The 13,410-nt window shown below is 36.0% G+C and overlaps 1 protein-coding gene across 1 annotated transcript in view; it reads left to right on the forward strand.

The window, feature by feature from the left end:
• CDH12 (cadherin 12) overlaps positions 1-13,410 on the forward strand; it is a 345,191-nt gene that overhangs the window by 291,037 nt on the left and 40,744 nt on the right. The window contains exon 7 of the mRNA XM_031676881.2: positions 6,928-7,181. Within this exon, the coding sequence (XP_031532741.1) occupies positions 6,928-7,181 (254 nt within the window). The remainder of the gene's footprint in view (positions 1-6,927; positions 7,182-13,410) is intronic.

Raw genomic sequence — 13,410 nt, forward strand, 5'->3', positions numbered from 1 at the left:
TCTGACTTACCGTCCTGGTTACTCGTTTCCACCACTGCGGTGGCTACGCACCTCATGTTCATCCACCTCATCCTTTCCTTCATGAGTGAATGTTTGAAACCTTAAATCTGTTTATCTTACTCTCCCGCTCAGTCCGTCTCTGGTTCCCATCACCAGTAGGATAAAGAGCGAACAGCGTATTTTCTATTACTGTCTCCGAGCGCGCACACGCACACATGAACGCGCTACGTTCTAACCACACCAAATTCATTGCGATTTCTACCAAAGATGCTATGCTATTCTTTCTTCTGCATAGAAGGCCCTGCACTATATGAGCATCTCTATTAATTGTTTCCTGTTTCGTAACGTGACTCTCACCCGTGGCTCTCACCAAAGACTTCCTTGAGTCCTTCCGGCAAAGTTGAGCCCTCCTTACTTTCTTCCCCAAATGTCAGCATTTCTGTCCAGGCACCTAGGAGACTTATGACGCTCATATTTGAAATGCGTCTGATTCTTTCTACTATAATGTAAGCCCTTAAAGACCCTTTGTCGTATTTATGTCTCTGTTGCCATGATAAAGGAAATGCTTGAAATGTATAGAGTGTTTAAAATTTTTGTTTAAAAAAGATCTCATGTTGGTTTTGTTGTTTGAACTTTGGATGCATTATTTTTCTTAGCCCTCACACACCATGCAAAGTTCAACATTTTTTAAAAAATATTTAGAAAAATAATGTTATCCTGATTATACAACTGGGACATGTCAACCTCATTAAAGAAAAATAAATTTTTTTCAAGATTATGTCTCACAGTCAATTACAGTATACGTTTGAAAAGCATATACTTTCAACTACTGTGAGGAACAGTATATGTTAGAAGTAAAATGTGATAGTGGCCATTCTAGAAGCTAAAAAGATAATTGCTCCCAGATGGTCCTGATTTATACTGCATGTGCCTATAAAAACATATATTTTGCTTAGGCATTTATGATAGTTGATAAAATCTCTTTTTTAGGGAAAATATCACCAAAAGCTCTTAAATAAAAGCACTAGGAGTTCTTCCAATTCTCTTTTTTCTTTTGTTTTATCTTAGTTACTGAATTTGTTCCAAAAATTATTGTCACTAAAACATGGGCTCAGAAATAATGCCATGATTCTTAAGTTAATTCATTAAAGTTATCAAACATTAGCAGTCCTGCACACACACACACACACACACACACACACAAAACTGGACTGTATAACTTGCCCACAGAAAATTAAATGCATTTGTAATAAACAGTTCTGTAACAGATTTTTAAAGATAAAATATATGAAATATGCTTTTTTCTTCATTATAACATTTTTATTTACCAGACACTTTTGTCTGGTAATTCCATTGTTCTTCTAAGGTTTTTTTTTTAAAACTAAATACTGTTTAAATTTGTCAAAATCTAGGTTTTAAACATGGCCACATATCACTATTTTGTCCTTTATTATAGGGACATTCTCATCTATAATGTGACTTTCATCCATCAAATAGCTGTTTGACCATTTGTGTGTGTGTGTGTGTGTGTGTGAGTGTGTGTGTGTGTGAAATTCTGAGTTGAACTTCTCCCTTAATAATGGTGAAATATACCAGACTCTCTCATAACTCCCTCTCACATAAACACACACATTTGCTCCATCCACCCCCGACACACACAATACACAGCTGTCTTCCAAGTTTTGGATTTTTCTTAAGCACTTATTACCACTTAGAAGCTACATATTTTCCTTATTTAACTTATTGGTGTCCATCAAATCCCAGAAGACAGCAAAATCCATGAGGGATTTTATCTGCTTTGTCCAGTTTTAGCATCCATAATGATATCTAGGACACAGTAGGATATTTGAGAAATATTTGTTGAAAAAACAAAATGCTTTGGGAATTTTGCCCTTGCTTACCACCACCCTCCCCCGGCTCATTTCCCTCTGATTTCCCCGCACCTGGTTCTTCTCATCTCTGTTCCAGTTCTACACCCTCAGAGATACACATCCTATCAATTTTAGGTAATGTCTCCCTCACTCTTTTTCTGTCCCATGACCCTATATTTCTCTTAAATCTTCTCTCTAACTGAAAAGTACTATTATTATTTGTTCTGACTCTCCCTCTCTATGAAAAAATGGACTTGATTTTACCCATGAGCCAAAATAGCCTCCATTCCTACTGTGACACAATCAAAATCTAATCAAATATTTGATTCGTTTTATGTGGCTTTAAATTAATTTGAACAAATCAATTAAAGAAGTAAGAACAGACATCAACTATGGATGATTTAATATGTGACTTGAGTAGTGGTAGAGTTTCTCATGGAATGGGAAAGTGCTGGCAACAAATAAAAGGACTATTATATTGATCAAGAAATTAAGTTGGGTGCACTTGATTTTCCTTTAAAGGGATCCTTGATCTGAAAGGCTTATCGCTGTAGTTCAGCCTGCTATAATAAACCTGCACAAGAGCTTGTTCCTTTCTTTTCATCCTTGTTCAGCCTGTTATAAATCTGTTTTCTAGTTGCTTGTCTTGAAAAGCATTTTCAGATAAATGTACAGCCTTCAGTTGTTTGGGTTCATGGGCAATTTTCCTTTCCATTGACCATGAAACCCTGTGCTATGGTTAAGAGAGTAGAGTCATTTCTAAAGGATACATTTTGTTAAGAGTGAGGGCTTTACTGTGATGGTGAAAATGATACAAGTTCATCAGGAAAATTGAAGCAACCTAGGAACACAGAAAGTAAAAAGGAACGAACAGACAAGCTATTGTGGGGCAGAGAATGGTGTAAGTGGCCTTTCTGCTCATTGTCTCCCAGGCTGAAATCAAGGTGTAGACCGGAGCTGCAGCTGATCTGAGGCTTAGAGGTTCCCCCTACCCCCACGATTACTGGTTGTGGTTTTATAACTATGGTTCCTACTTTTTTGCTGTCTGTTGGTGAGGTCCAGTCTCATTTTCTATAGGCCCCCCCGGGCACTTGTCGGGTGGGCTCCTACATCACAAATTTACTTCTTCCAGGCCAGGAGGACATCACCTCTAGTGCCTCCTTTTGGGGCTCACGGATTACATCCAACCCTTCAAGTCAAATCTCCCTTATAATTAACTCTATGTTAAGTTTTACGGAGCTTGGTTATATTTGCATTATTTATTTTTCCGCGAAACTTAACAAATTCATGGAGTGATATCCCATTCAACTCAAAGTCTCCTCACATACATGAGGGAAGCAAATTATACAAGAGATTATCTTGTTTTGTGGGGTGAGAATCTTGGGGACGCCTCGGAATTCTGTCTACCAAAGCTACTTTTCAAGTGTCTCAGAATATAACTCTCACTATCCATTTTCACTCCACATTATTGGGAAGCATGATGAGAACTGGAAGAGCCCAGGGAGTTATTCCCTTGTGTTTTATGCCAAAAATTGCTCATCCTTTTTTGAAGTGAGAAAATCACTTGGCCCTTAATATTTTATGTGCTTTTTCATGACCTGGACCTCAGCCAAGTAAAAGCAGAGAAAGTGGCTAAAAGCAAAGAAGCAAAAAGACAATTCTAAAGAACAATTGAATGTATCTTCTCTGCTTCTCCCCACCTTATGGTTTCTTACTGTAAAACTCCCTATAAGGTGAACTGTTTCCTTAAATTTCTGATTTCACTAACTTTCCTTTATTGGAACATCCTTAGAAGGAAGGAGCTACTCAGCTAAATTCTCCTTAATCAGTCATTTTCTTACTTTTCTAGAAAAGTTCATAAAATTGAATGCACCCCAAGCAGTACCACAGAGTTTTCTATTTATTGCATAAGAGCTAAAATAAATTAGCTCAACTTCATAATAATGGAATTCCGTTATAGAATATGATTCATTTCCTAACAATAGCAAAAAGTTCTGCTTTTCTGTACATATTTCAAATAATGGACTTTCTGTTGATTGCAAAGTTGGATGAATTTCATTTCTTAACACTGCCCCACCCCACCCTGCCTCTACAAAAACTGGAGGGTAGTCTGTCAGATAAATTGCATAAAGTCAACTAGAGAGAGATCAGCATTGATTCCTTTTCCTTTTTCTGAGCTTTCTGGTTTTATAAAATGGCATTGCTAAAGGCCAGAGTTCTGAAGAGGCAAGTCCGTCTAGGAAATTACTGTGGCATTTCTCCTACAGTTTTCTTCAGTTCTTTGATCACTGCAGGATGTAAGTTTTCACTCATAAAAAAAAATCCGTATGTACAGAAGGTTTCTTTCATCTCACTCTATATCTCCCTGACCACTAAATATTTGTCTGCTGTGACAGGCCGGAAGTTCTTGAAAGGCACTGACTATGTCTGGTCTCCTAAAACAAGATGTAGAAATGACTTTAGAATTCTCCCTTCATTTCTGGGCTTGAAATGGACTTTGAAGGGGGCAGTCAAGTCCATCAGATAGCAATGGCACGTCAATGAAGAAAAATAAAATTGACATCTTGCCTAGAAAAGAATCTGCCTGATCCAACAGACAGTCAGCAGCATTCCAATGTCTAGAAGTAAAGCGGGAAAGAACAATTGATACTAATTCCTACATCCTAAGAGAAGTTAATTCTGGGCCAAAAAAGGAGGTAAGCATGAGCCAGGGCAGCTCAAATAGCTGTGTAGGCAAAAGGACCCAAGATAAAGCCAAAACTGTCTTACACTAGAAATTATGGATAAGTATGATTTAAAAAAGTATATCATTTAGCATTCATCAAGATTTTGAGTTTACAAAAACACAAAGGATATATTTATATGTTCTCTAACTGGAGCTACCCTGTGTAGCCTTATCAATTCTGCAGCACTGAGATATCTCTTATGGCATCCAGTTTCTCTTGAATGTGTCAAATGATGGGAGACTTAGTAATTCTTCAAACATCTCATCCATTACACAAGATGACATGTTTCTCACTCTTCTCTGGGTTAAATCTAAAGAGACTTCAAGCCTTGTTTATCTTTGCCCCTTTCCATCCTCCCAGCATGTATCCCAGGACCTACCACTGTGTAGGCAGACAATACTTTTAAAAATTAATTTTAAAGCTTTCATTTGTTAGAGATTTCTTCCTTTTTTAGACTTACAGCTACCGTATTTAATAATCTAAATTATGAGTCCCCCACTGAGAGACTTTTGTAATAAGCCTAACTGATATGCAACGTGATAGCCCTTCGATATTTTAAAAGGTTTGTCCTTTTTTCTCTTGATCTTCTTCTTTCCAGAATGAACGCTCTCAGTAATGGTAGCAGTTATATATTTTTGGTTTGAAGAATATTTTGCTCTCCTATTCTGGCAATGGGTCATCCTTCCTTGAGCCTGATTCCTTTAACAAACTACTGTAGTCAAGCTGTGGGCTGATCAAAACAAGAGCATCATTGGACCATCTTTTTTTCTGGATATTATTTCTACCATTTAACCAACAGCCACAATATAAACCATGGCATATTATGCATAACTTTCCTTATATTGGCTTTAAGACAAACCAAAATTCCAAACAAGAAGGAAATGAAAACTGAAGAAAATCAATATTACACGTAAACAGGTCTGAGCTGAATAAATACAAATATTAAAAAAGTAAAATAAAACTTTGAGTTCAAGGAAAATAAACACATGGATAATAAAATGGACAAACTAAACAAAATAAAAGGAATGATGACAGGGGAAATAAAGATAGATCTCCCTGAGTGAAAATTACTGTGAAAGAGATTTAATGTCAGGCTCAAGAAGTGTTACTGTTTGCTGTAATAAACTTGATAGAATTGTGAGTTATTGAGGATTTCACAGCAATTTTTTTCTTTTCTTTTCCCTTCTTCATAGAAGATGCGTAAAACAGCAATCTTGTCCTTAAAAGAGAGAAATATACCTACTTTGTATCCCCCGGGTGTACCAAGGCAAAAAAAAAACAGACGTGTTGACTCAGCAAGTAGGTAGTCATTGGAGTCATACTAGAGGGAATTCATGTAGAGAACAGACACTTTTAAAGATCCCAGGAAAATCACTGTGTTAATTAACTATGTTATTGTTAATTTCATGTTGTTTTAGTTTTTCACAGGTGATTGGGAGCCAGAGCCACTAATCTTAATGTTTTCGTTTAAATAAAGCACTGTAATAACATCATATTTCTACAATATAATATTTTCAGTTATTGGGAACATAAAACCACTATTAGGAAAAAGAGTAAATGTAAAAAAATGTAAAAGAGTAAGGTAAAAATCAAGAATCAGTGACTCAAGGACAAATTACGTCTGAATACGTTTTTCACCTTCTTTTCAGATTATATATGTTCAAAGCTTTAATTCTTCCTCATATAACCTGATGATGGTTTACAGTGTCTACTAATTATACTTGTAACTCTGAGGACACAGAGGACTGAAACTATTTTCATAATAACTGCACTGCATGTTTTAAATCTGGATACAGTCCTTTTTAGTGAAAAGATCTAGACATTCTAAAGTATTTAACTGAAAAAAATATAATTGTATAAGAATAAAAGTGGTCCAACAAAAAACATATTTTGTTACATCAAATTTTCAGCTGGAATCCAAAAAGTATCTTCAATGATTGCAACTTTGTTGTTTTAAATTACTGCTTAATTCCACTGGATGGCAGTATTGGATAAGAGCAGAAAATGCTGCTCTTCATAGGCACTTTATCTCTTGCTGTTTTAAATGCTCCTAAAAAGGAGTAAACCTTACCTAGCACATATGTGTGCATATGTCATTTTAATGTATGCAGCTGATTATCTTTCCAAGTTACTCAGACACTTCTACAAGTAATTGATTCTCTTCTAAAATGTTTAACTTGTACTCCTCCTATCCACTAATGATGAAGGAAAATAAAATTTTGAAACCCATGCAATTGGTCTTAGCTTGCAAATTGCTCTGCAGCGTGGTCAACGTCCTTGCTACCTTCTGTGTGAATGTATGTCCTCACTTTCTATTTGTCCTGCTACAGCCATTAGATTTTGAGACAAAGAAGGCTTATACTTTTAAAGTAGAGGCCTCCAACCTTCACCTTGACCACCGGTTTCACTCGGCGGGCCCTTTTAAAGACACGGCCACAGTGAAGATCAGCGTCCTGGATGTGGACGAGCCGCCGGTTTTCAGCAAACCGCTGTACACCATGGAAGTTTACGAAGACACTCCAGTGGGGACCATCATCGGTGCCGTCACTGCCCAGGACCTCGATGTGGGCAGCAGTGCCGTTAGGTAAGAAAAATAGACGTTTTCTATTCTGTGTGTTAGAAAGAGAAAGAAAACAAAAGAGAACAATACAAAACTCTGACTGGGCTTGCGTGAAGGAGTTAGTTCATGCAATGAACATAATGCTTGCAAGTGTAATAACTTTACATGGTAAGTATAAGAATAGAGGAAAAATCATAGGATTTGAACCAAAATATGTGCTAGCAATCCCTGTAACAGCTGAGCAGTGATGTGCTGTTGGACTTGTCACTCAAGCTAACCAACATCAATTTTTTACCCATAAAAGATATTTAATAATGCAATCTAAATGGATGATCCTCATGAATAAGTTTAGTAAGGTACTTTCACCGTGCCTGAATTATCGTAGATACAGAAGGCATTATTACTCTAAAATCTCTGTCCCCTACCCAGAGTTACGGTTTTAAAAAAGATAGTTTTACCACTTTTAATTTGCAGTTCATTTTTTTCACTGTGACAGTTGTATCTGCTGATGGAAGCACAGTTTGAGTCACTCCTAAGGTAAGGGAATTGTGGAGTCGCTCAAAGCCCAGACTTTGCAGTTCCTTACTGACATAAGGCTGCTGGGTAGTAAGTCAACAAAGCAATCAGTAGAAAGTGTAAGAAAATACTGCTCCCCTAAACCCCACCCAAACCCATAAATGCCACTTGCACTACTGCTGTAAGCAGCGCAGTTTCCCCTTTTCCTCGCTTACGCATGCATCCTACAACACAGACTCAGACTTGTTTTGATTCAAATTTGCTTCTTCAATGCGTAATCCTTGCCACATGTCACATGCCTACAAGTACTGGAAAACAGATAAACAAAAAAACAAAAAAAAAGAAGAAAGAAAGGGAGAGAGAGAAACGTGATTTGTCCTGAATCTCCCCATTCTAAAGGGTTGAAGCTAAGTATAGAAAAACCAAACCAGAGAACATATTGTTGGCTTTTAAAGCAAAACACTGCTCTGTTGACATAGGGAAAATACATAGACACATATCTCATAAGATTTTAAGCCGTGGTGTACTTACTGATTAAAAAACAAAGGATCGACCTTTCAGCAGTGGCCTCAACACATTCCTAGCATAGGGGACAATCTCAGGAAATGGCTTGGGAGCTCTGTTCATTGTATTTATCTGAATCCATCCCCCAAAGTGGCCTGAGAACTTTCTTTCTTGAAGCATGTCTGTGATCAAGAGAGAGCGCTGAGAGCACATTCATCTTGGAAAGGGAAGAAGAATAGGTTGACTGTTGGCTAGTTTCCTGTTGGGTTCAGGTTGTTCTGCATGCACATATTACAACGTGATTCACTCTCACTTAAACTCCAGAAAAGTGTATTTATTGATCACCAGTGTTCACAGGGGCTTTCTCAGCAATCTGTCCCATTAGTGGTTGTTACACATTACCCTGCCATCAATCATCAGTCTTGTTTCTGAACACCCTGAGTGTGCTGTTGGTAACTGTGAAAGTGGAAGGTGCCTAGATTAGATTCACAGGTAATTTCAAGAATATAAACAGAATGGAAGAAATATTGAAGGTTGTTAAGAAAGTGAGAAAAAGGTAAATAAATATGAATAGAAACTCTACAGTTCCAAGGATGAGAATCTGGGGACATGGTGGGACCCAATGCCTTAGAGAACATGCTAAGTTGTTTGATTTCCTCTATGTTCTGTTCCTGAATACTGATAAAAGTATATGAGGTCAAAATATTAATAAAATATTATTTTAATGAAATACTTAAAAACCAAAAAATCAGAGTCTATAAATTAAAAAAAAACACCTATTAAAGATAAGGTGAGAATTACAAACTTCTAAATGTAAGAAAATGATTAGAATCAAGACCTTAGTGTGAGAGGGGAGCTCAGAGGTGGAATGAACTCTTAGCATGCACGAGGTCATAGGTTTGATCCCCAGTACCCCTGTTAAATAAAATAAGTAAACCTAATTACCTGCCCTCCAAAACACAAAACAAAAATGGTAAAAAAAAAAAAAAAGACCCCTGTGTGAAGAATAAAGGAAGGCTACAGATTACAGAAATTCTCCAGCTACAGGCCTAATTTTTAATTTTTATTTATTTCTTAATGTCACGGAAGCTAGTGTTGGATAAGTGCTACCTTATGTGAAGTAAAGGAGCACCCCCAGTCTTACTTTAATGGCAGCAGCCGGACTCACTAAAGCTGCGGGCACAGATGGATCTAACTGATCCCCGTGAGGGGGTGTCAAAAGATGGGGGTGCTTTAGAATCAGCATGAAAGTTGTCTTACTTCCATGTCCTTGGAGTAAACAGTAAACTTGAATCATGTCAGTTGTGGAATCTGAGGTATGAATCATCTCTTCTTGGTCTGAAAACATGTTTGCTCACTTAAGAATGAGAGTAAAAATATGTTAGAAAAAACGAGCATCCAAATGATGAATTCTTTGGCATGTGTAGGTATACTCTGTTTTATTTTCCTGTGCTTTACCGTCTTTTCACAGGGTTACTGTGCAAGGTATTAATTTAAGACTAGGTTGTTCCATACAAGGAGGTATTTTATTAATATTATTAGTTCATTATCACTGACCATAGCAAACAGCCAAAAAGCAGTGGCATTAACCAAGGACCGACACAGGTTAGAAGAAAGGTTTAGTTAAATGTAATGTCCCCAGACATACTGTGTACTGTCCCCTCCTTGCCCTGAGCTTAATTTCTAGTTATTGTTTCCTTTACTTATTCTAGCCTTTGCCTTTAGATACGCTGATTTCCTGACTCTAATATTCTGTATCCTTTGACACTCTTACTGTCTGGTTCATGGGAATGATTTCCAGTCGAGTCAAGTAAGAGTGTAATGCATGTACTGACATTAGTGAGGTGGGGATTCTCACAGCAGCAGTAGCTTAAGAAACGAAATTTAAAACAGGTGACTCTTCAATGACATTGGAAATTAACATTTGTTTTGGATATACGTGATTTAAGTTACAGAGAGATTTTCGTGGATAATTTTGCTCAGTACGTGCTACTTCTCTTTTGTTCCAAACATGTAAAAATCTTAGTTATCCTACGAATGAATTTCGAAATAAAATTTAATCAAATTATTTTTGTGTATAAAATGAGAAAATAGACAGTTCAGCTTTTTTTAAGTGTAGATGTATAATATTAGTTTCATGTGTATAGCAAAGTGATTCAGTTATACATATACATATATATTAATGTTTTTTGCTTTCAGATTCTTTACCATTATATGTTATTATAAGAAATCAAATACAGTTCCCTGTACTGTACAGTAGGTCCTTGTTGTATCTATTTTATATAAAATATAAATGTGAGTCTGTTAATCCAGGGGGCTGGAGAGGGATAAATTAAGGGTTGGGGATGGACAGTTTAGTTTTAAACTCACACCATGTAAGAAGTGTTGAATGATAAGAGACTGATAATGTAAACTAAAAATCTATTTTATGTATATAAACTTACAGGTATATATTTAAAATTGTAGTATTTAATAGAACAAATTGAATAGTTTTTTTTCATGTTACCTCCTTTTGTTTGATGATATGTCCAACCAAAACCCATCACTTAAGATCAAGTAGTGAAACTGATTAATAAGTAGAAAACCATTATCAATTACCATAAGTAGAAAGTAATAAATAAAATAATTGAAACTGTTAAAATATAAATGTCCATATGAATTGCGCTTAAAATTATCTTATATCCCAAATCTGGTCAGTTCAATACACTTTTGGGATCATTTTTGTAGTCAATCAGAATTGATTTGTTTCATTGTGGATTAAGAAGCTATCAAAGTAGCTGGTTTTCATTTGAGGGCCCTTTCCAATCCACCAGAAATTGTGTTATGTGGACAAAAATCTAAACTCAACTACAAAACAAGCTTAGAGAGTGGGAAGGAAACAGAGGACCCACTTATCAAGTGGCATCCTAGAGAGCAACACATATAATTTTAAATATTAACTGAATTAAATAGTAAAAATTAAAATTTGTGAGGATTAAATGGAGTATTGGTATAAATGTTTTATATTTTACAAATTTTAATTGGTTTTATACTTTTCAAGCAGTTTAGGTTCACAGCAAACCTGAGAAAACATACAGAGATTTCACACATACCCCCTGCCCCCACACATGCAGAGCCTCCCCCATTATCAACATCTGCCACCGAAGTGGTTCATTTATCACAGTGATGAACCTACACTGACACATCATAATCATCCAGAGTCCATAGTTAACCTTAGGATTCACTCTTGGTGTTGTACAGCCAACAGACTTGAATAAGTTTCTTATGACATATATCCATGATTATAATATCATACAAAGTATTTTCAATGCCCTGAAAATCCCCTTTCTGTCAATTCATCCCTCCCCGCCACCAATCCCTGACCTTTTTGTTGTCTCCATAGTTCAGATTTTCCACAGTGTCTTATAGTTGGAGTCATACTGTATGTAGTCTTTTCAAATTGGCATCTTTCCCTTAAAATTATGCATAAAGCTTCCTCCATATCTTGTCATGGCTTGATGCTCATATTTTTAGTGCTAAATAATGGTCTGTCATCTGGGTATACCTCAGTTTGTTTATCCACTCACCTGCTGAACATCTTGATTGTTTTCAGGTCCTAGGAATTACTAATAAAGCTGTATAAGTATCCATGTACAAGTTTTTAATGTGGACATAAATTGTCCACTCCTTTGTGTCAATACCAAGGAGTGCAGTTGTGGGATCAGAGGGTAAGAGTATGTTTAGATTTGTAAGAGGCCTCCAAACTCTCTCCCAAAGTGGCTGTACCATTTTGCATTCCCACCAGCAATGAATGAGAGGATCTGTTGCTCCACATCCTTATCAGCATTTGGTGTTGTCAGTGTTCCGGGTTTTGGCCATTCTAGTAAGTATGTAGTGGTACCTCATTATTGTTTCAGTTCTCATTTCCTTGATGACATATAATGGGAGTATCTTTTCATGTGCTTATTTGCTGTCAGCATATCTTCTTTGATAAGACATTTGTTAAGGTCTTTGCCTCATTTTTAACTGGATTGTTTATTTTCATACTGTTTAGTTTTAAGAATGCTATTTTTTTACAGTGCAAACAAAAATAAATAACAAAAGGTTTTCCTTTCTTTAATATTGTCAACTACAGTTAATATCTCATTGTAAAAGGGAGATTATGTTGCATGAATTACTTGATAACAGCATGTCTGGTGCTTATATATACTCAATTGTCTCACTGATTCTAACTTCTGCTGAGTTTCTGGGCAGTGGCTACCCAGGAAGAAGAGGAGAAATTACAGATAAGCAAACCTGATAAATTCCAAAACTCAGAACTAGCTTTAAGAAATCTGAAAATGATGGTCATCAAAATTCAGCCTTTCTCTTTACTTTTGTTCACACGATTAAATTTTGCCTAGTTAATACAGTATCTCACTCTCTGTTTCATCCCCTTAATCCTAAACGTCTGTGATTTTAGGCAAAACCATGTGTATCCTCATTGCCTATTCTAACTCACTTCTCTTTCTTCCTCAGTATTGTCTTTTTCATGTTTTTCATACTCACTAAAGACACCATATAACTCTAACATAGTATCTATCATTTTTGGCTTATTGCATAAGTATGTATTCACTTTTATAACTACCGCCTTCAAAATGCAGAAAATGAAAGAGCACTTGAGAGTTAAAAATATTTCCTTCTTCTCTCAAGTACTGTATGAAAATTAATTTAATTTTAAAATGTTCTTGATGTAATATATTTATCCTAATATAGAAAGCAATGTGCTAATGAAATGGAGAATATTTCTGTATGTGTATTGTATGCATTTGTGTTTTTTAATTGATTATAGGCAAATATAGATCCAGTCCTAGGTATATAAGTACATTAGTTCTTTTTATTTTATAAGAGTTTGTAGACCTGGGTGTTTGGATATAATCTTCCTAGGTCTTAATCTCTGCTATTTTAGCACAATGTAGTTAAGAATATACTTTTCTTTTTCTTTTTTTTTTTTTGTTTCTTTGTAAAATGGCTTCTTAGTTCTTTAGTTTCTATAAATGGAGTTAATGGAAACTAAATCCCATCAGTACATTTGCAAGTAGACATCATACAAAAATCAGCTTCAAAAAACAATTCTCTAGAGAGCCCTTTGGACACTAAGTGTACAGCACAGCTGTGAAAAAGTCAAATAGGGCAAACTCTCCACATATTAACACATTTAGCTACCACTGCAGTGTCTAAATTCCACGTTCATTTTTATTTATTTTTTTTCCTG

Source organism: Vicugna pacos, chromosome 3 (genome assembly GCF_048564905.1).
Source record: "Vicugna pacos chromosome 3, VicPac4, whole genome shotgun sequence".
NCBI classification, from domain to species: Eukaryota; Metazoa; Chordata; class Mammalia; order Artiodactyla; family Camelidae; genus Vicugna; species Vicugna pacos.